The sequence below is a fragment of the Pseudopodoces humilis genome, chromosome 7 (assembly GCF_049639895.1).
Source record: "Pseudopodoces humilis isolate 2021_Gansu_Grassland_sample_001 chromosome 7, ASM4963989v1, whole genome shotgun sequence".
NCBI lineage: Eukaryota > Metazoa > Chordata > Aves > Passeriformes > Paridae > Pseudopodoces > Pseudopodoces humilis.
Genome location: NC_142206.1, coordinates 40,059,990 through 40,084,020, shown reverse-complemented (window position 1 = coordinate 40,084,020; position 24,031 = coordinate 40,059,990). Strand labels below are relative to the sequence as shown.

Here is a 24,031-nt window from a genome sequence, read left to right as displayed (position 1 = left end):
CACTGCTACCCTGAACATTACAGAACCACCCAATAGAATTCATACTCACGTAGTAATGAAAATTTGACATAATTGAGAAACTAGGATTCAAACATAATGATGTTCCTGTTTTCCAGGAACATGAACTCCTAAAGGCCAGCAAGACCTGGGGTCTTAATGGATCTGTCTATGAGAAGAGCAGGTGAAAAACCTAGAAGACAGGACACATTCCAGAAAATGAGCACAGTACATCTTCCAGGTAAGGATGGTTCTGAGCACCAATGTGAACACAGACCACATTTAAAATGTCAAACAAAAACCATACCATATGGTCCACCAAGAACACAGAGTTTATAGTGAAATTTATTGTTCTGCTTCCTAATACAATAAGCTACAAGGTACATACAGTATAAAACGAGAACATCCACAGAGCAAAGGTGATAAACATTCTGTGATGGTACAGTGGAGGTAACATCTGTCTAATCCTTCCACTTTATCCCACAAAGAGCAGCTAAAACTACTGACCCTCCCCCTCCCACCCCTCAAAAATTATTAAAAAGTAAACTGCCTCTCTCACTTAGGAGCAGTGGGATTCAATGAGTTTTTTGAGGGCACTGGTTATCTGCCAGTATCTCAAGAAAATTGCTGAAACTAAAGTAACAAAGAAAAACTGTGAAGGTGGGAGTGACATGACCCATGCAAGATGCTCATGACACCTTGGTTCACTTCTCCTCAGAGCAAATGGCCTGCAAAGAAAGGAAAAGTTTGTTATGTCACAAAAGCTAGTAATTAACATAGTTAGACTTAAGTTATAATAAGCAACATCTGAACTCAACAGGACTTGTAGGCACACAGCTAAACTACTCTTAATGAAACCACAAGCTTCCTTGTAACAAGGTTGGGAGATTTGATAGCTGATAATCCTTCCCCCTTTACTGCCAGGTGCTGTACACAAGGGTGCATATGTTGACATAGGCACAGCTGACACCTATTATACAAAGTTCCAAATCAAATAGCTTTCTCTGGGAGAACTCTAACAACGGTGTGAACTGCAGCCTCAAGTCTTGAAAAACATCAAGGCTATAAACACACAGGAAGACTGAATATTTACCTTAAAGGCACAAAAATCCACTTATAACCACTTTTTCATATATACTTGGTGCGGTTGAGGGCTCTCTCGGCAAGGTGACCACTTTCATCTGTTATCTTCTCCCAGTCAGTTTGTCCAACAACAAAACCAATGGCCCTTTTCCTGTCAGCATCTTTTTTTTCTTCTAGATCTGCCCATCGCACCTATGGAGAACATTCTATCAGTACAATAATCTTCCAAGAAATCCTGATATGAGTCTAGGCTTTCCACTGCAAGTAAGAATACTAATTTCTACTACTTTTCCTTAGAACAGGTAAGTTTTTGGTTTTTTTTTTCTGATAGGTAAAGAGGGAAATTATTTTTAATTTAATATACCACGTGTTCTGTGGAGTAGAAGAAAGGTATAGATAGGCTTTTTCCATTTCAGTGCTATAGTTCTGAGAGTTGAAGTGTAACTACTACCATTATTTCTCTGTTCAAAACAACACTTTGGGCAGGAAGAATTATCCAAGACTAATTTACTATTTTAATTTTCTGGGAAATCTGTCTTTCAATTGCCCAATGGAAACATCTAGAAGATAACTACGAAACTACAGAAAGACAGTGTTAAAGAGCAAGTCAGCAATGAATAAATTAATGAAGGACAGTTTTCTTCTCTATCTTCCGTGATACATTCCTATTTAAATTTTTCCACTATTTCTTTACACTAAGTAACTTTTTCATACTTATGCTATTTCCCCATCTTTACATCTCCATATCTGCACTGCACCTCTTTGTGGTAATGCATTTCCCTTGTATTTATCCTGTTCAAACATACACCATGACACCCCCAAAACAAGACACCGATGGGAGGGAGAGCAACAGGAAGGAGGGAAGGACAGATGCAATGAAGAAAGGCTACAGTCCAGAAACTCAGCTGAAACACACCATTTCAGGACAAGAAAAAACAAAAAAGTAAGTGAAGGGGTTCTTCTTTGCCATACTGATTAGTCTCATTTAGGCCTATGTATTACTGGGGAACGTAGCCTTACCAATTTTCTGCCTGCATCTCCCTATCCATAGTCTACCTGGATTTCCCCTGACATTTCTACTGATAAGCAACGTCAGTTTTCTTCCACCATCATCTCCTCTGCCAATGCCTTAAGTATCTCCATTTCTCTCAGACACACTGTCCAGTACAATCAGTTTTCTATTTGACATTACAGAGCAAAACAATACATAAACACTGACAGTTAATTCAAATTACTTCTAGCGGGAAAAGCTGGTCTTTGTATTTTGGAGAGAAAAAAAATTACCTATTTCTATTACCTCTCTTTCACCTCCCCCTATGATTTTCCCCCTTTTTTCACAATAGAATTTAAACATGCAGCATTCTGTATTCAGACTATGTCATGCATAGTTAATCTGTATTATCTGCAATTCCTAGCTCTAACTAATATGTTTACCTCTGGAAGACCCTACTTGCAAGCATAATCTCTTACAGAATCTAATGGAACAGCAAAATGAAAAGTGAGTCAATGAAATTCCCATATTCATAGACATTGAATGACTTGACATAAACTCTCATTCACAGAGACCATTAAAGGGTTATATATACACAGTAAGTCATTTGAAAATTTATTACCCTTTTCTTTCCAGGTTCAGAAGCACGTGTATCATAGTCATCTGGAAGCTGCAGATAATCTTCTATTCTGCTGGCAATTGCTTCCCAGTCACGTTTTCTTTTAGTTCCAGTCCGCAAACCATCCAGCTTGTCTGAGAACAAACACAGAGCCTCAGCGTTAAGGGAGATTATTTTTTCTGTTATTCACACAAACAAGACGAGAGTGGAAAACTTTTCAAAAGAATGAGCAGAAGAATTTGTACATCCAGCTTTTCTTGACAGGTGTGATGATGAGAGTTGAAATAAACTAGAGAAGACTCAACACAGTTTTCAAGTTTTATTGATCTTTCACGTTAACTCTGTGGCAATAACACTCAGTGTTGTTTTCTATATGAGGGAGAAAAGGTTTGCTCTTCCGGATCTATAATGGAGTCTGTCCTTACAGGTACAATATAGCCAACAATAGCTAAGAACCACAGATCCATCTTGCTGTATTTGAACACAATACTAAAGCTGTAGCATTTTTCCCAAATTTGGGGATCAATACTGTGTCAAACATGGCATACATGCAGTATCAGGGAACAAGTGGCAATTATATAATTTAATGCATCAAAGACAAGTTTTTGAGATACTGTTTCTGCTAAACAAAATGCTCCTTGAAAAGCCTGATCCTCCCTTTTCTTTTTCTCTCCCCATAAGGCAAACCACTTAAGAAGTCTTCCAGGACTGGGAGAAAAATATCTCAGAATCTTTTCTTTCATGGTGTAAGAGGTCAGTCATGAATATTTGAGCAGTACATTTGTCCAACAGTCCTCATTTTCTTCTTTTTCTTATCGAACCAATATAACATGAGGAGAAACAATTCCGTTCCTAGGTTCTAAAATTTTGCTCCTCTTTAGACACTTAATAAAGAAAACAACACCTTCTTAAAATTATGTGGCAAACTGTCTTTGGAAAGGAGATGAAACATTCATTGTAAGATTATGAACAACAAAGCATGAAAAGGAAAACCAGCTCTACAGGTCAAAGGAAATTCTGTTACTTCTGCCGATGTAAACTACCAATTTATAAGCCAACAATTCAAGTATGTGTAGAAGGAACACTAAGCTTGGCAATTACATTCATTAAACCATTATCAGTGATGTTAGAAATACTGTTTCAGAAGTCACTGTTGCAATTAAATTCACCCACAAAAGGCCTCAGAAATAGACCAAATACAAGGCAACATTATTTTCTGGATAGCAGACGATGATGTTCAAAGGTATGTACTTAAAGAAGCACAGTTCAGAGATTAGTTTTTTTGCTTAATATGGGAGAGAAGAGTAACAATGGAGATAATGTGAGGCAATGGTACTGTAGACATGCTAATATAATTTAAAAGCCATAAATCAGTGAAATTATTTCTCCCTCATACAGCTCAAAACTGTTTAAAAACGCCACCTTTGCCCCATTTCCCTGGAACAGATACACAACTTCTAATAAAACATTATAATCCCCCTGCTTCTTAAAATAGCCAACATTTAAGAAAAATACTCAGAATATTTCTATCTATTACATGATTTAGTTAAGGTTCTTCTTTTGCGCTAAGTTAAATCTGCCAAATCTGATGCTCAATCTCCACAGAAAGGCGACACTCCCTCTAGAAGACAAAATTGATTTATACAATATTCCTCTGTTACTCCAGCACATAACGTACTTGCACTTTTTCTCAGTATTACGTTCAACCAGTGTAGATCATTTGTGGCATTAAGCATTTGTGGCATTAAGCAAAAAATAACATTGAACAGGAGATCAACAAACTCATTGAGGACCATTTAAGAACATGAAGAAGTGAGAATTGAGGAGCTCTCTGCTGGCAAATACCTGTAGACAGACATACTCCTGTTGGAAGGAAGCTATGATGCAAGCTCACCTCATTACCAATGTGAAAGTTAAGTCTCCCACTCCCTGCCGCACACCAAACAACTGAAAACATCACCAAGAAACGTGTAATGCTCAAACATCAGCAGAGAAGCTCAGAAGCTGTTCTGAATATGCAGTTCCCCTCTGTCCCTTTTGGTTACTGCTACACAGAATTTGTTTTAAAATGTTACGTCCTCCCATGTTTGAAGCTGGATTGCTTTTCCAAAGGGGTCTGCTTCCATCCGTACTACTGCGGTTCAAGGTACATGTGTCATGCAGTAGACACTACACAAATGTCAAAAACCTGCCACAAAGGATTATTTCAGAATGTTCTTTTCTGAAATTAAGACAAGGTGTCATTTTGTAACACTGGTGCTTGTGATCATTTATGGCTGATGATTATTTAGTGTTAAACTACTGAACATAATTTTATAATTTCAAATTTAAAAACAACAAAGCAGCAGTTCTGAAAATCCACAAAACTTAAAAACTCACCTTTAGAATTTTTAAAGTAACATCTGAAAGTAACTAATTTACTTGGCTCCTTCAAAACCTAAATAAATCCATCAGTTAAATTTTTCCCTTCTTATACAAAAGCCACAAAGTTTTATGTAGAATCCCATTTGTATTCTAGAGCAAATTTTAGAGTGGTATCAAAGTTTCAGCGACACCAGAGCTCATTGCTCCATTCCTGAAAGTTTGTACAACTTGCCACTAAGCTGCACTTTGAAACAGAGCATTGCACTTAATGCTACTGTCAAATTTTAAAAATGAGAGTCCATTATTTTAAATTTCAATAAAAGACCCTGTGTGCACTATGCACTGAGAAGACCCATGGATAGACTTTCAGAGTAAAATTGTGTGCTGTGCACAGCATGTAAGGAAATGATAAATTACACACATACTCAAGAGGAATGTAAGAGTAAAGTAACTCTGCTAAAGTGAGAGCTCTGGGGCATATGTTTGGCGATTATCACAAGTCAGTGTTTGCAGCTCAAGAACTCAAACTTTTCAGATGTTTTCTGAGGTTTATTACAATCAACAAGATCGTACTGTACTTTCCTGTAACAACATCTACTCAGAAAGAAAACAAAAAAGCAAAACAAGACTCAGACCATCATTTTTGGAGTCTGCACTTACATCATTCTGCAAATGTGTGCCCTCTGGGACTAACACAATAAACCTAATGGACAGGTCAACTCCCAGGATATAACTCAGTTTTAGAGTAAATAATGCATACCACAGTTTACATGCCTTTCCAGAAATAATTATAATTGGTCATCTACAGTGAAGTCTTATTGTGAACTAAATATAGTAATTCTTACTCACAAACTACAAGTGCTTCTAATGTACACCTTGAGCTAAAGTTTTCTGTTCTGCCAGTAATTTTCCAAAGAAACTGCATTTGTTACTTAGGAATGCCTGGCTTTTTTAAACCCTAAGTTCTGTCAGGATTTTCTTTTAATCTATAGTCCTACATATTGATTCTAGATGGTAGATTCTAGAGTATAGTTATAAAAGTAAAATTGTGAATACAAATTTAATAGAAAGCCCTTCTCAGCACCTGGATCTGTGTCTTGCAGCATGCTAACATCCAGTTTGTTAATGAAGTTTGCCTGTAAAAGGATTATTTCAACAGCCTTGCAAGTAACTTCAGCATAAAAGTGACTCTACTGCTTGCTCCCCATTTTACGTTTAAGTGGAGACCATATAAAAAACACGTGGTTTACATTATGGAAGGAAATGCAACACAGTTCTTAGCATAAACTTAAGAAATAATTTTACATTATTAAATAAATCATTGCTTCTAACAAGAACACAGAGCAATTCTAACTTAATTGTCTAACTGCTGAGCTGTTTGGTGTGCCAAAATCATTGAGTATAAGGTGCCTCTGCTTGTACTGCAAATGCTACATCATCGATATAATATATCGACATCCACAACTATTTATATGGCTTAAAAGAGAGCACAGCAGCAGAAGAGATGGTGTTAACAGCTAAGCCCTTAACAGCAAAAGGTGAAAGGCTGCTTTACATAAGCCAGACCTTCTAACACTGTTTCTATGGTGCAGTTGTAATTTTCATTATTGGAAAGTTATGATGCACAGGGCTGTTCCGCACATGAAGAAGCAAACTTCAAAATATTAAGATATGCTGTGTCCCTTTAGGTATTTGTGACTTCTCACAGACGTGATATAAAAATAGCAGTTCTGAGCAGACTGTCTAGATAAAACCTTAATTTAGAACTTTTACTGTTCAGTTAAAAAAAAAACACAACAAAACTGAACATAATGACCAGAAACCCCTTTCCATTAATAATCCTTTCACCATAGCTGTGGTGCATGCATTTCTGCCTGAAAGTTGCTTTTGACTTTGACAGAATCTTAATATCAACGCTAATGAGAACAAAAGAAGTACAGCAAAAATTGTGCCCCTTTGCTCCTAGAAAGTCCACTTTGCATACTATTAAGAAGTATTCTATTGCTCTCCTGGAACTGCAAAGCATAATGAACTTTTAACTTTTCAATGCCTAAGATGTTGAAAAGATATACTGACACCTAATCATTCAGAACCAATTTCAAAGCATGCCACTACTTTGTCCTCACAGATGTCAATTTTGAAAAGTGAGAAACATCTTCAATACAGTTCAGCTATAAGACATATCTCCAAGAACGCAAATTACTGATGACACTTAGGAAAAAAGGTATGCAATATGAAAAAGAGTACAGTGCAATGTAAATTGACTCTTTGCTTATATAAAAATAATAAACACAGAAAGATGAAGAACAGGGTTTTTTTAAAATTTGAAGACAAAGCACTTTCCTTGAACATATGGCACAACGATTAATGAGTATATAAAACAGTGATGATTAGAAAGTAGTAACATCTCCTGCCTCTGGCAGAAGATAAATTCCTTTTCTGTATAGACGCTTTTGCAGTTTCAGACACATATACGAAATCAAAGCATTTATTGGTCTTTGTAAGGAGGCACAGTAAAAACAAAAAATTCAGGTCTTGCAAACATCATTAGATACCAACTATAAGAAACAGGAAAAAATAAATACCCACCTAGCTTTGCCTCAGAAGTGTCCATCTCCCATTTGCTTTTCGGAATGTAACCCTAAATCATACACAGAAAGAAGCTCGGAGGATTAGAGAGAGACACACATGCATATCACTTTTGAACTGGAAACAGCATTACAATGGGAGTTCAAGGTATTTCTTTTTGTAAGGCACAATTCTCAATATCAGATGGAGACATATTACTCAGTATTTCAGAACTTCTGCATCCACTTCCCATTCAGTGATTTCAGCAGCCCTTGCAAATCATTACAAGAGTGCTGCCCTCTGTAAACACAGAACTCCAGAATAAGTCTAACAGACAGCAAAGGCACTGTGTGCAGTTACTGTATTGTATTATCCCAGATGGCAAAGTCACTGCAACACAACCTCCAGGCATAAAGCATATTCAAAACTCTACAAACACAAATTAATAAGTTACCATAAGCTTTTATGAGCGCATTTCCAGATTTAGTACACACAAGCTTCACTGACTCCTTTTGAAGGGACATACTAAATTCATGTGTAAGTGATTAATTCACAATTAAACTATTTTTTTTCTTTAAATGAGAGTATCTGCTGAGTCACTAGGATTTAAGTATTACTCTTCATTTTAAAACAATACTCTTAGCGCAGTGATTCTTATAAAACAATTTTTCCCTACAAATAACGTCACTGTGTGTAATGATCTTTAGCCAGTTTATTCTTTGTAAATGAGCATAATGAAAATAAATTTGGCAAGAAGGTATTTATATTAGTTAGCTTCTTGTTATCTTTTATTTTTATATTCTTTGACAAGTAAATTGTTACTAAGCAACCCCCATTTCAGCTGTTTAGATTTGGTATAAAAGTACTTATGTTCCTCTGCAACCACACAAAAAAGCTCAAGGTAGTGAACAGAAGCCCTGTGAGAATTTAATTATTTTTTAGAATGCTTTTTAATACAGAGGGAAAAGAACTACTCTAGAAGATTTCAAGAAAAAACAAGCAATCCACAAACCAGTTTTATTACACTAACTTCTTTCCTGCTTTATTTATAGGTTGCTTCTACTGTGGTAAAAATATGTGTATTTTTTAACACTGTGTGTTACTAAATTAGTGTATTCCAGTAAATTCCAGAGAGTCACGCTGCATTTGATTATGTTCAGCACTGCTCTTAATGACCTTTTTTCTGTCAAGCATATCTCAGTACTCAAGGTTATCTGATCTCTGGATTTTCTTGTTTTTAATCAAATCTGTAATTAATGCAAACCAAAACAGTTTGTGCTGCAATGTTTCCTCGTAACAAATAAATAAACTTCATGTATATACATATATTTATACATTTAAACCAAGTTGCACTTTAAAGCTTGCTCAGAATGTTTACACCACAGCTGAAAGCCTGCATTAAACAAAGTGATGTGTGATACACTGGTGAGAACACTAAGTTAAATGTATCAATAATTCATACCATCAAGCACAGAAAAACAAGAATTGTCTGAATGCTACAAACAATCCTATGGGAGTTGATAATACCAAGAAGAGTGACTTTGATGGTGTGAAACAGCCTATTGTGTGCTGAACCTATACAATTTCCCGGTCCTCAAACAGGATAAACAAAGATTCAGACTTTATCCTTTGGTACAAGACAGTTGGAAATTTCAAGGATATCTGCCAGATGGCAGGAGCTTCAGACCTCCCTTTTCTCATAGGATTAAATGCAGCAAAATGAATTGCAGAACCCTTATCAAATGCTCTCAAAAAGGCAAGAGATACCAAATACAGTGTCCTGCTCCACTTTCTGTCTGACATAATTCTCTGAGATTAGCCATCTGACTGAATTCCAGAGATTACATACAGCAGACAATGCTTTGCTCTTTTTCATATCTTGTGAATCTGAATAGAACACATTCTTATATGCAGATTACTTTTATTTAATAATTTGCATAGTTTTCACCACCAAGCTTTCTTTGTCTCAAAGGCCTATTGTTGTAAGTACTGTACATTAGGACACTCCCCCGAACCCATAAACACACACATACACACACAAATTTATGCACAGATGTCTCAAAAGCTAAAGACAACTTTCTCTTTTAGCTATAGCTCATGGAAATGGGACTAGCAGCCATATTCTTATAAACATGGATGCATCTTTGAAATGTTCTAACCACACTTTATGCAGCCTCATATTCTGCACCAAAGAATAATTTAGTAAAGAGAATAAATGAGTCATGTTGAAAAAAAACAGACATTTATTAGAATCCATTTTTTCTAATCTTTTTTTAAATTCTGATTTCAACTGCTTTCTGACCTGCCACTTCTAAGGAATAGTAAATTTCCATCAAGGAAAAACACTTTGCTCAACTCAGACATTTTGGGTTACTTCCTGTTTATTGAACTTTAACTCCTTGGTTGTGGGAACCAAGATTTGAGACGTTCAACTCATCAAGCATGGACCAGTTGCAGCTCCAACACATACCAAGAAGTTACAGCAGGAAGCCTTTTGAATACATACCTAAAAAAGCCAGCCCTCAGGGCAATTCTATAACCTTTATTCATCCAAGAGACCTAATGCCTCACCTTGGAAATACCACCTGACAGTCAGCCAACCGTGGCAGAAAAAGCAGTCTTCATAACTGTTGTCATATACTGTGACAGTTGAGGAGAGTTCTTTAGACACGTGAAAGGAAATAAGCTAATCTTTTCCCATTGATCCCCTCCCTCCACTTCATGTAATTCTTAGATTATCTGGAAGACAGCACTACTATGTACTGCAATTTAAAATGTCTCTAAGAGGCATGTTGCCATGCTCCACTGACAATACTGTTTGTAGCACATACTCACGTATTCTTAGAAATAAATTAGTAAGAAATAATACGATTTATCATTAAAGTTCTCCTAGAAATGTTTAAGTAAAAAACTACTAGAAACATGTGTGTTAAGATTGCACTGCTAAGAACAGCAATGGGTTGGCACTTGTAAGACTGAGATTCTCCCTCAGGCACATTAATGAACAATTTTTTAAGGATGGCTGATGTGTCTCCTACCAGTTCACTTTCTTCCTCCTCTGCTGTGTCCTTCTTGACTTCTTCCTTCTGGTCTTCAATATTTGCATCAAAATCCTCCATCTCCACCTGTACCAAAGCACATGCACAGACTTAAAAGGCACTGTCTGGCTTTTAATTATTTTCTTTTTAATAGAGTAAGTAGAGATGTCCAAATTCAAATACAGGATTCATCTTTGAAAGTATGATGATTCAATATATATGAATACTGTCCATTCTGGCCTTCCTCAGAAGTATGTCCACTCCTAGCAACAGAGTGACAAACAATATTCTTTGCAAAGATTGCTCATTCCCTTCCTTCACATGCATTCCTTGTGTTACCACTATCTGTAAGATAGCAAGATACTTCTCTTGCTTCCCACATAATCACATTTCAAAACTTGCAATCTCAGAAAAAGTTCTTTAACTTGCCATTTATATATAGCTGGAATGGCTGCCTGCATAGAACATCTCTACTGAGCCTTTATCTTTTATATATTTAAAAATCACAGTAAAGAATAACAGTAACCACAGAGCTCAGCATAACAAATTACAAGTACACTTGAAGACATACATCTAACTCTGCTCATCTAATGAAATACTTTTTGGGCTCCACAGCTGTACTGGGGACTCATGCATATACTCTGGAATACATAAAACTCTCCAAGTATATGCAGTTCTTTACATAATTTGAAAAACCTTGTAAATCCCAATCTGCTGTTCTCTGAGCCTACTTTAGAGTGGCATTTTTTGCTGTCCTCAAAGATTACTATTTTCCAGTACAAATAATTTGAAGATTTAATAATAACCTGCTAATATCATGACAAACTGTAAAGACCCTCTGTCAACTTCAGCAGTTCATCAGTTTCTATGGCCATGCTAAGAGCTGTTCTGACAGCAACAGAGACCACATTTACACATTTCTCTCATTTACAGAGACCACACAACTAACACACTAATTTATGCCCAGAGTCCCTGACACAACTGCCAAGAAGAATTCAACAATACAGTAAGCTGACACACCAAAGATGCATGTCATGGCAAACTGTAAATGAAGTAAAAAGGCAATTGTAACCTTCTGCTACATTCTCTTATTTATTTCTTCATCCTCTGCTAAACATCTGTATTTCTCAAAACAATAACTGAGTTCAAATTTGTTTATTTCCTTATTTTCTTGAACTACTTTCTCAAAATATGATCTAAATAATTCAGTAACCTGTAAAAAAGTGATGAGTTTCATGTAAGAGTGCAAAGATTTTCTTTAACCACCTTAATTGGTATTCAACAGTTGCTAAGAGCAAAGTGACTTCAACTCTTGCTCAAAGATGCCTAAGTCTGAGCTTCAAAAAGGTAATAAAAGGTAAAAAGGTACCTTCATGTTTGGGGCAATTCATAAGAATAATGAAATACACTTTCCTGACATAGTGATTCTGGCTTTCTAAAGTGCCTTGCTTACAACTACCTTGCTGTGATCACATCTTTGTCTGCTTCATATTTTCAGTATAGTCACATTGACCTAATCTGTAGTTTTAACAAGCACAGAGATTCTCACCTCTTCTATAGCAGCATCCTGCAGCAAAGAACGAATGTCCAGGCGCATCATGTGGCGTGGTGCTGCCTCCCAGTGATCAGACATCTAACAAAACACACACAAAAATGAAGCACCTCTAAAAAATCTAACAGATTCCTTGGAAAATTTGGTTTCTGATTGCTAACAAGATGTAACAGTACTTCAGTAATTTTAATCAATCCCATGAAATAACTACCAGTACTTCTTAGAGGAAAAGTGTAAGCATCATGTGGTCTATAGTTTTCAAGAAACAGAGGGCCCAAAAGCACAATATGACTCCAGACGTATACAGTTACCCTGCTGATATCCTTTAGCTTGCGCCCATGAATATTCCTCTTGGAACACGTCTGGTTATCAGCACTCATTTCAGCTAAGTAGACCTAGAAAAAGAAAGACAATATTGAATATTGTAAACCAATTTTCAGAGCTCTTTTTCTACCTTGTCATACACTCTGCAGTTGTACACTTTAAGAAAGGTAAACTTGTAACTGTACATCACAGCATTTTTCCTGAATGTGGGAAACACTTTCCATTCAAAAGTTTAGAAACATCAGCATATGGCTTTTAGCAAGTTCAAATGCTATTTAGGCTCCATTACCTCAAACCCCTTTGTTTTTGCAGCACTCCAAAACTGTTCAAAGTGTCGCACTCTATCATTGATAGCATCGAGGATAATGAAGGGAAAGAAGCCGTCATCCAAGGTCTTTTTGAAAGTTTTAAACATGCTGGTACGATAGGTCTCCTCCATATCAGCCTCATATTCGTACTCCATCACCTATACCAAGGACAAAAGCATTAAGAAAGAGGACATCTACAAAATGGCTAATATTCAACACCTGAATGTCATGACCACAAAGTACACTGGTGTGAGAAAAACACCCTTCAGGTCAGTTTTTAAGAATTTGCTCATACCACCCTAAGTTATATTGTCTTGCTTTGAAAAACAGCCCAGAGACCTCTGCACTCTTCCCAACCCACAGACCAGAACTCTGATTGCCACTGTTTTTCTGGAATGTCCTGTTTCTTTGTCAAATAAAGCAACAGAATTAAGACTACCTTCTTTTTAACTTTTTTCCCTGTATCTGGGTCTCTCTCCTCTTTCTCCACTTCAGTGATAAAGTAATCATCCAGGCTGAGCACTCTTGGTGCAGGTCCTCCACATTCTACTTCCTTATCCTGGGAAGAAAGCAAAAAGCAAGCATATACTTTGGATGTAAAAATTCCATTCTGCTACACAGGAATTTCAGAATACTTTTGGTCAACAGCAGTTCCCTGCTCAATACTCAAAACAAGAAGAGAGTAGTATCCCTCCTGCTTGCTAATAGTGGTGGAGATTCATACAACACATGAAGACATGGAACATGAAATAACAACAGACTTGAATTCCAGGCAAACAAAGTGAACAGCAGAGGAAGCACACATACACGACAAACACCACTACACAGTGAATGCCTGTTTACATACCCTGATGAGTTTTGCTACATGTGTCTTTCCACTGCCAGGTAACCCTCTCATGATGATCACAATCTGAAAAAGATCATGTAAGAAGATATGATACTGTACTACATTTTACAGATTCTCTTTTGCAAAGATTTTCTTCCAGACAATTATGTGCTGTGGGCTCACACTTTTGCATCAAGCACTCACTGTTTGTTTTAGAAACCAGGCTGTGAGAAACGGTAGTAGTTCCACATAATTCAGAGATTTTTGTGTTAAACCATCTCAGCAGTTTAGGCTGCATGTTATAGATCTGGTTCAGTTTCACTAATTTCTGTCATTCAACTGAATGAAACTTATCTAAATTCTTTATAGCCTAAATTGTGCTCTTTCTTATATAACATGGTGCATTGCCAAATCTCTGTGTAAAGACAAATCTTTCCCCTGATACATCAAAAACCAAAGTGAAGACCTCAGAAGAGTCGAAAATATCTTAAAATTACACACAAATTTGCTTTGAGCATTCCCAGGAGGTTTAGCTCTCCTGTGGACTCCTAATAGCTATGCTACAACACTCTAGGCATTTGCAAAGGAACCAAGATAATTTCCAGAGCTTCCTCAAATGTACACTTACTCCAAACATATTACATCCAGCAGCATTTTATCTGAATAAAGCTCTCGTAGAAAGCAATTGTTGCTTTCACAATGCATACTCACCCTCTCTGGCCTGCTATCCCGTCCTGGTGGCTTTAAAATATCATCTACGTTTTTAGATTCTGGCTTCCTTTCTACTCGTGGAGCTGGTGGTGGCTGACGAGGCATTGATGGAGCAGAAATAGGAATCCTTTCCTCAGGGTAATTTCTACGATCACCTTCAAATTCCAGTGTTTGGACAGAAGAATTTTCTTAGTTCAGTAAAATAAAAAAATTAAGATGTTCATACCCAGCTGAGCTGATTTAAACAGACCTTCATCATTTTCAGTTAAATTCACAGATATGTCCTCAAAATAATTAAAATTTCTAATCTTAAATCTATTGCAATCAAAGACAGTTTTTAGCAGAGTATATAACTGTTTTAATCATCTCATCACTGAGAAACAAAACTAAATGCCACCACCTAAAGAAATTTTCCTGAATTATATATTCTGAACAAATACTGCAAATCAATTAATCTTCACCTCTGCGAGTCCATTATTTTTCATAATATTCTAGCATGACTTCAAGATTGAGAAACTGTACCTCCAAACATGGAAGGCCCATGATCATATGCTGGACGATCTGTTTTTCGTTCATATGGTGGTCTTTCAAAGCCACCCCGCCTGGAGGATGGATGGTCCTTCTTGTCCCGGTAAGACTGAGTTCTTGAAGGTGTAGTAGGAAGAACCCTGCCAAAGGAGTATTTTGTGTACTTTGTGTATTTTTGTGAATTTCCACTACGGATTCCAGAGTGAAAGGAACATGTACCTCACAGGCAAAATGGACAGCCTGATACACAATACAGCCTCAACTGCACTGATTTCCACAGTGTTCCAAAATCACGTACCTATCATCTCGGGGATGCCGCTCTTTTTCAAATCTCTCTCGCTCATAGTCCACAGAACCACGGTCTCTGTGCAATTCCCGCTCTCTCTTGAAATCCCGATGATCTGTGTTGGAATTACCTTGACGCTCAAAATAAGGCTCACGATCTCTCTCTCTGTTGTAGCGACCTGGATGCTCTGAAGGGAGAAACCCATGGAAATATAAACTACTATTTTGGTAAAAGAAGGCAACAGGCAAGAGTGCAAGAAAAGTATATGATGTGTGAGCTAGGATGGACTTAATCAGACACTCTTTTCCAAACTGTAACAGACAACCATACCATGCAATCCTACTTAAAACTACAAAACTGAATTTTAAAAGTGGCTAGGTTATTGACTGCAGCACTCCTCTTGAAAATATAAACTGTTATTCTTATGGACCTCTGAAGAAAATAAAGTGGTTGTAGTTTAAACAGGAGTTACTTAGTTTGAACAAGCTTTTACTGTCTTACTTTTCTTAAGAGCTAACTAACTGTTTGAAAGCTAGCCAAGCACCTCCTACCTTTTTGAAATGTTTGTCTGTCTGGTAGAGGTTCTGGACGAAGGGTTACCCTCTCCCCATATGGAATCTGTTCAACTTTACTGGTGGTTATATCTGGTTGAAAATAAACAAAAAAAAATTTAAGGTTTTAAAACATATCTTGCATTTTCCTTCCTCTTCATGAAAAGTAATCACTCAATGACATTAAAAGTGACTAGAACAAACTACCAGAATTTCTTTCAATGGATAATGCAAAAAGGGCTTTATATAAATAAACACCACCATGGTTTTTAAAGGCTGAAGTGGGTTTGTGTGTGTGCACATAAACCCACTCCACCTTAACAATGGGACGTCCGGGTTTTCAGGTGAGTTCAGGTAGCATGCAATGTCAGAAAATTATAAACATTAAAATGCTCTGTATGTTTCAATAACTCACAGAGCACCAGTCATGTCAAGAATAGTAACTGAAAGTCTCACAACAATGACATTTTTTCTAACAGCTTCTAGTAAAACATCTACTTAATGGAACAGATATGGCTTCCAGAACTGTTATGGTACTTTAGAGTGATAAAAAACAGTCTTTAAATGACAATGCACAATTTAAGAACTTCTTTATGACATGATTTCATTCCTTTTAAAGGAGGGAGATCCATTCTATTTAAAAATTGGTGTTGAATTTTAGCTTTGGTAAGCTCAATAGTAAAAAACAGAGCCCTCTACTACTTATGTGTTAAACACCTGTACAGGGTGAATGCCCTTTAGAACCAGACTATGTCTCCCTCTCTGGCTAGAGGGTATGTCACACTCATTATGCAGTATATAAATAATGCAAACACCAGCCACATTCTGCTTTAAATCACTAAGTCACACCTAAGAACTGTAACCATCTGAAGTACCTTCTAGCCCAGTTATTTCCATACTCCCCAACAAAGGGATTAAGGGACAGTATCAGTATCAATCTAAATACAACACATAATTTTGTGTTTATTAGAAGCACCCATGGCTGTACACCATTCATGGAATAGCAGCCATGGAATACACACGGTTCACCAACACAAAACAGCTCTTTCTAAAAGCATCAAGAAAAACACTAAACTCAGGGTCATAACTGGTTAAAGGTTAGAGACTCCTTATAACTGCACTGCTCAGCATTACATCATTAATGTACACAAGTCTACACATCAACTCCAGAACATGCATACTTTGCATTGTACACTCCTTTAAAAAAAAGTCAGGAGGCCTTCTTAGTTCTTTAATACATATCAAATAAACTGTAATACCCACCTCGCCCATGACCATAATCCACCGTTTGCTGAATGATGGGTGCTTTAGGAACTGGTGGAATAACTGGAGAAAGGGACACTGGTACAGCTGATGGAATGGAGGTGTGGACGGCAGGTACTTTCACAGGTGAGGAGACAGGTGGAGGCATCATTGACTCCTGTTTACACAACTCGTACTCCATGTTTGCACCTTTATCCTCATTTGTGTCCCACAGTCCATGGAAAGAGTCCTCATCCCAGCGTTCCTGTTCCACAGCAGAAGGTGATGGTTTTAAAGATTGACCATGACTTGGGGTTGTAGTTGGAGTAGAAACTGGAGCATGTGGCCTTGTCATAGGTGTAGTAGGCCTTGCCAGTGGGGCACTTGGTCTTGTCACAGGGGTGGGCTGTCTGAACAACACGGGAGGCTTTATAATAACAGCAGGAGAAGGTTTAATAGCTTGGGCTTCTACTGGTGCCTCTGAAGATAGCTGAGAAGAGACCTAGATGCAGAAAGCACTTTTAATGTAGATCTGTAAACTAACCTTCTCTCATCCTCAGTAAGTGCAATGGCATTCGATAGTCAAACCATACACATTTTCTAGTACCTCCATCAAGGTGCTACAGGTAGGAGGACTATTTTTCAAAACTGGTGGCCTGATTTAATTTTGTGTTTGCTCACTATGTGGAGGCTTAAACACTATCTATTTTCTTCTTCAAAATAACCTTACTAATTTTAGCTCCAGTAGGCCTATCTAATTTCAAAAGTGTCTACTGTTTTATTCCTAAAAACTCCTGCTGTCTGCAAAGATTCCTGCTGTCTGTGTGAAGGCTAAAAACCTGAACGTAGGGCAGCTTGGTGAGATGCAAAAGGATTGATAAGGCCAGTTTCTTTGTGGAAAACACTGGAAAAATTCACAGAGAGCAGAAATACCTGGAAAACCCTTAATAAAATCAGTATCAGAAGAGCATAAGAAATTGGAAGGTCTTGCTTAGTGAAAAACCAAACCAAACCAAATCCTTCATGAACCAAATATGCACAAGAAACCCCACGCATTTCAGCATCACAGCAGATGCCAAGCTACAGGCAGCCTTATAGCAAAATGCAATAAAAATTGCAGAATGATTGTAGATACAAAGCTGAGCTCTGTAATAACAGTTCAAAGTCACAGCAGAAATATCTGGAGGCAGGAATTCCAAGGAAGACAAAAGTTGTTTGAAAACCTCTATGCAGATGAGTGAAGCAGCCTGAGATACAAAATATCAAAACTGAGTAAAGTAACTTCCTAAAGGCATCAACATACCTGCAGTTCCTGGTAGCAAATCAGTTCCATTATTTCACTTTACAGACACTATAAACAAGGAGGAGGTCACCTAGGCAAAAACAAAACTTGCAGTGCCTCATTCACTGCATAACACGTCTCTGGATGGAGGGACAAAAAAAGGTTGGTCTGGCTATATGCCAGACCCAGAGATCTTACGGCTAAATCTACTGGGAGTGAGTAACTTTGGGGTTAAGGTGTGATGAAGAATAAAGACTGTGCATCAACTCAGATATCTCCTCCAATACACATTTAACAAAACTGTTTACTCATTCTAGGAAGGATTTATAAATATGAGTTAGCGTAACTGCAGAAGTTCAGTTGATTTCTGAATTATCAAAAAACCCAAATATAAGCATCTGAGAAGAGTTCCCAGAACTACACAGGAAATTAAGCAGTAGAGGAGTAGTTGCATCACAACAGGATGGAGGTACGCAAACATGAGTTTCCATGCGCTTTATGCAATTCTAGAAGGTAATAAGAATTCCCAATAAAAACAGCAAACATGGGCTAATGCTCATACTACATTGAAATATCTCAATTTCTGATTGAAGTATCCTCAAATTTTTCCAACTTCAAAGAGTACACAGCTCCTGAAGTAGGAAAAGCAAATTGAAAGAACTTAAGCAAGGAAAAGTAGGGTCTTCTTGTCAACCTTACATCTCTTGTTTTGGAAGAGTTCACCTCTTTTTGCACATTGTCCCACAGCAATCTAGACTGTTGAACCCCATGTGCAACCATCCCTGATGGGTCATACTCAGAAGACATGGTGGACTCACTGAGCAGAAAATGCTTTGGAAAATTTAAAGAAAATAAGAAGTTGTTTTGCCTCAACAGAAGATGGCTAAGGTTGTTAAGGATTGCTGGGGAGGCATGCCACAGAGAAATTTGACCATCAGTGTGTAGAACTGGTTCAACATACATAAATAGTAATTACTACCAACATGTTATATCAGTGTAAGATGAATTTACCTGAAAGGCACCTGGCCTTGTGCTTGTGTTCTGTGGTCTTGAAGAGTCCTGGGTGGAAATGTCAGGTTTGAACTCCTTCAACTTCTGTAGCTGCTCTTTTTGCTCTCTGTACATGCATCATAAGAAAGTGTTATCAGTCTATAGCTTAAATGAAAAATTAAAGAAATCAATGCTCATGGTGAAAACACATATTACACTTGCATCAGACACTAAGCCAAAAGAATAAAAGGACACAGCAGCCTTTACACGGGCAATACTGTGATTCAGAAATCTGTTTCACATCCACCTAACCATGGAGGCATTTAGTGCATGCAGTTGTGCTTTTGTGCTTTGCCAGAACCACTCCATTTGAACAGTGAAGCTGGATTTTTAGGTTCTGTCAATACCTTCTGCAAGCAAGAAACCCCTTGGAAATGCATACATGAGTACTCTCAGTAAATTACTCTGGTTCACATGGTAACAGGATTGAGGCCAACAAAGCACAAGAGATTCCAATATATAAAAACCAAACAGTGAGTCTAACTTTTTTCTTCTTTCATTTATATATCAAAATGCTATTTCATACACAACCAATACATAGTCTACAGAGCAGAGACCAGGTTCAGCTGTGAGTACTACAATCACTGGATTACAAAGTTCAAGTGAATATGACTTCCTTTTCCTTCAGTTTTTTTTAGTGCTCTTCAATCTGGGTTTTTCAATTGCTAGTAACTCTGTGTATTGAGGTTTCTAAATAACAACTAAGAACGGGATCCCTCTGTAACAAGACATAACAGAAACCACCCTAACTAGCAATGCATCTGTTCAGTGTTCAGCAGAAGGGGAACTTGACCCAAAGAAAAGAATACTCAATGCTTTTTAAATACAAAGAATAAACTGAGCACTACACTAGATCACAAATACAGAACAGTCTGCAGCTGAGAATATGCAGTTTTACAAACAATAAAAGTAAAGCCAGATGAAAGCTTTAGTTTTGGAGATGAAAGCAGTTCACACACTACTGGTATAACTCTTGGCTCAAACAATCTCCATAAAAATTAATAAGTAATCTCCATAAAGTTGTTTCTACTGTTCAGACTTAAATCACCTGCCTATAAGAACATAATGAGAAGTACCAGTGTATCTAATTTTAAGATTACCCTCATATTCTATTAAAAATCAGTATCGTGTTTATATTTCCCCTTTTTACTGGCTTTGAAACAAATATATGTAATTACTTTTTGCATAAAACATTTTAGTGACTATGTTTAAAATATTTCAGCCCTCATAAATCACTCTTGTAGCGATTCCCAAACTACGGTACTTAGCCTAAGTGACTGGCTTGCAGCTAGTCACAATAAATAGCAAAACATATGACTAGCAACTGAGGCAATGGAAAAGTCAGGAAGCTGAAAATAATCTATTACTCCAAACTTTTAGCAGATGCTACTTTATAACACAGATTTCAGAGTTAATAACACCGTTGAATTAATCTAATTGCAGTAAATTATTAAATTATTCAGAACAAAAATTCTCCCTGTTTAAAAAATTTTTGTGCTTGCATTTTGGCGTGCAACAAAGATCTTCCATATGGGATAGGCACTCAGCAATCTTATGAATTTGAAAACAAAACAGCCTGAAGAAAAGTGCAAAACATCTCTACAATGAAATGGACTGGGTTGGAAGGGACCTCAAAAATCATCTAGTTCCAGCCCCTCTTTCACTAGATAAGGTTGTTGAGAGCTTCATACAGCCCAGTCTCTCCTATTACTAATTTAATAATAAACATTTATTAAAGCCTTAGGAAGTCTAGTAGCTGCTTTCTAAAAATGCAGTCTTGATTTATTCTTGCATTAATAGCATCCTAATATCACTCCTTTTACGCTTATTCCCAGAACTTAGTATCAACCAAATTTGACAAAATCGTTCACTGACAATATTTGGTTTCAAATGAGGAAGCTCTGTAAAACAAACAAACCCATCTATGCTTTAACCAAAAAGTGAGCAATATCCAAAAAATTAAATAGGTCTTAAGAAGCACATTAATGTAGGTCTGGAGGGGTAGGTACTAAAAAGCAATTATCACTAAGCTCACCTGATATCACCAGAAAGAATTGAAAAGCAATTATCCTCAAGTTTTATTTGAGGCTAACAAAAAGATTGGTCAGGTGATGGGACAGATCTTTTCCTGGAAAGTAACATACAAGGAATACCATATTCATGGGGAAAGGGACAATCATCTACTTCAGGAAAAAAGTCCATCTACAAAAGCTGTGATAAAGGTACTCCAAATAACTTGTTCCACATGAGCTCCTACTATCATGTTGTGGGTAAAAGAAATGAAGGCATTACTGCGCTGATTCAAATGGATCCCACAGAATGGGATTCCTATTCAAAATCACAGAACCAGGCAACTCACCGAAGCATTTTGAGCTCCTGGGCAGCCTTCAGAATTATCTCATGCTGTCTTTGGCTTAGGACCATCACTCCTCCCAAGGACTGGTCCGAGTCCAGGTTTGAATCTGCTCCCAGCATATCAGAGGAATGTGAAGGTGGAGGAAGGGATGAATCTGAGCGGTCATCCAAAGACCGCAGTCTCTCTCCATCATCTGGATACCACCTATCCGACAACCGTTCCCTCTCCCAGTCAGTCCTTTCAGGAAGGTAGTCTTGCTTCTCCCGCCATGTGTCGTATCTCTCTGGATATTCTCGAATCCTAAGTTCCCCTCTGTCTCTGAGATCTCTGTCATAATGATCTCTGTTCCTATCATCCCTCCACCTGTCTTCACGATACCTGTCCAGAGGTGGAAGGGGTGGTAACGGTGGTAGAGGGGGGATATCCAGGTCACGATTCCCCATTTCTCTGTCATCCATAGGTCTCATGTCCCAGTCTCTATCCCATTCTCTGTCTAAATCTTGATCATAAATATCTGAGGATCTTCCAGGTCTATCTAAATCTCTCTCTAGTTCCCTTTCTCTTGGCCCTTTCCAGTCATCCCACCATGAATCTCGTCTGTCATGATCAGATGATAAAGGAGGTAGTGGTGGTAAGGGAGACAATGGAGGCATTGAATGGTGGGACTGCAACCTGTCATCTCTGTCATATGTATCTACAGAATCATCCTGATAATCAGAGTTGTGATCTCTCCAGTACTGTTCTCTTTCCCAGTTATCCAATTGCTCATGCTCCAAAGACAGGTCATTTTGACTATCTAAAGGAAATTCCTCCTGCATTGTATCATCTTCATGACCCCAGGAACCCCTGAACGTTTCATCTCGATGGTATGGAGACAATTTGTCAGGGTCATCTCCTAGGTGAATGGGTTTACCCATACTGCCTGTTTCAGATCTTCCTGCTTCCCTCTCATGGCTATCTCCCCTCCTGATGGGACACCTCTCCCGGCTACCTGCCCGCCTGACCAGGTCCCTCTCACGGCTACCTGCCCGCCTGATGGGGACTCTCTCCCGGCTACCTGCCCGCCTGACAGGGACCCTCTCCCGGCTACCTGCCCGCCGCATGGGCTCCCTCTCCCGGCTACCTGTCCCTCGCATGGGCTCTCTTTCCCGACTACAGGCCCGTCTGACCGGGCCTCTCTCCCGGCTTCCTGCCCGCCCCCTATCCCAGCTGCTTGGCCGTCCAGGTAGCTCTCTATCTCGGTTAGAGAATACCCTCTCATGGCTATCTGACCGTCCACCCAGTCCCCTCTCTCGGTTGCCTGACTGTCCATCTGGCATCCTCTCCCTGCTGCCTGACCGTCTATCTGGTATCCTCTCCCTGCTGCCTGCCCTCCTGAACATTCCCCTGCCTCGGATGGATGCCTGCCTAGCCTGCCCTCTGCCTCTGTATACATATCCTCTGCCACGCCCCTCATCCATCCTGCCCATTCCCCGACCATGGCCATCATCCATCCTGCCCATTCCCCAACCACCGTCCATCCTTCCCATTCCTCGGCCACCATCCATCCTTCCCATTCCCCGGCCACGGCCCATTCCCCAGCCGCGGCCATCCCCCTGCCCTCTGCCACGGCCCCTTCCTCTGCTTCCTGGTCCCTTTCCTCTATCTTCATGCATAAATGGCCCTTTTCCTCTACTTTCTGGTCCAGGTAGGCCCTGCATGCTATCTGAAGCAGCCAACTGACCATCTGATGAATCCAAATCCTGATTTCCTGTTACAGGGGCTACAGTATTCTGGTTCTGAATAGGTGGGGTGGGTGCCTTGGACTCTTCGGCTTGCTGGTTGGGATCATGTGAACTCCATGTCCATTTTTTAGGAGGGTCTGAACTAGGTTCTTTGACTTCAGGTTTGGATGGCTCCTGTTGAGTGTCTGTCAGGTCCTCATTTGGCTCAATGGGACCTGCACTCTGTGTGTCAGGAGTAGACTCTGTTCCGGTTACAGACTGCTGCTCACCGGCTGTGTCTGTAAAAGATTCTTTGCTTTCTGACTGTGAGTCTGTCTGTGCCTGCTGCTGCTGTCCCAAATGAGGCCTAGGCCCCATCCACCGTGGACCACCAGGTCGGGAACCGTGTCCATGTGATGCATTTGTTGTATAAAATTGTCCTGCTGGTCCTCGTGGGATAGAGCCCCATCTACTTGAAGACTGTCCATCTGTATTCTGTCGGTCAAAACGTGACCTGTATCCTTCTGAGCGCTGGGATTCAAAACGAGGTCCTCTCTGTCTTGGGCCTTCAAATTTGTCATAACCTCTTCCTCGAGGTCCATCAAATCTACAGATGACACAACACAAATTTTATTCAAATGAACGTGTCATA

General features: G+C 38.7%; 1 protein-coding gene across 4 annotated transcripts in view; it reads right to left on the bottom strand.

Moving 5' to 3' along the window:
• Positions 1–326: 326 nt before the first annotated feature.
• The window catches only part of YLPM1 (YLP motif containing 1), a 35,247-nt gene continuing 11,542 nt past the window's right edge, over positions 327–24,031 (bottom strand). The window contains exons 5-21 of one of the 4 annotated variants that reach the window (XM_014249974.2): positions 21,680–23,986; positions 19,282–19,387; positions 17,010–17,490; positions 15,747–15,839; positions 15,208–15,382; positions 14,904–15,049; positions 14,382–14,569; positions 13,692–13,754; positions 13,284–13,403; positions 12,826–13,002; positions 12,524–12,607; positions 12,210–12,293; positions 10,661–10,747; positions 7,644–7,695; positions 2,694–2,824; positions 1,091–1,272; positions 327–725 (exon numbers count right to left, since the gene is read on the bottom strand). In XM_014249974.2, the coding sequence (XP_014105449.2) occupies positions 1,126–1,272; positions 2,694–2,824; positions 7,644–7,695; positions 10,661–10,747; positions 12,210–12,293; positions 12,524–12,607; positions 12,826–13,002; positions 13,284–13,403; positions 13,692–13,754; positions 14,382–14,569; positions 14,904–15,049; positions 15,208–15,382; positions 15,747–15,839; positions 17,010–17,490; positions 19,282–19,387; positions 21,680–23,986 (4,441 nt within the window). In that variant the 3' untranslated portion in view covers positions 327–725; positions 1,091–1,125. Of the gene's footprint in view, positions 726–1,090; positions 1,273–2,693; positions 2,825–7,643; positions 7,696–10,660; positions 10,748–12,209; positions 12,294–12,523; positions 12,608–12,825; positions 13,003–13,283; positions 13,404–13,691; positions 13,755–14,381; positions 14,570–14,903; positions 15,050–15,207; positions 15,383–15,746; positions 15,840–17,009; positions 17,491–19,281; positions 19,388–21,679; positions 23,987–24,031 lie in introns of those variants that run through there. The other 3 variants (XM_014249975.2, XM_014249976.2, XR_015772913.1) reach the window with 3 other exon arrangements.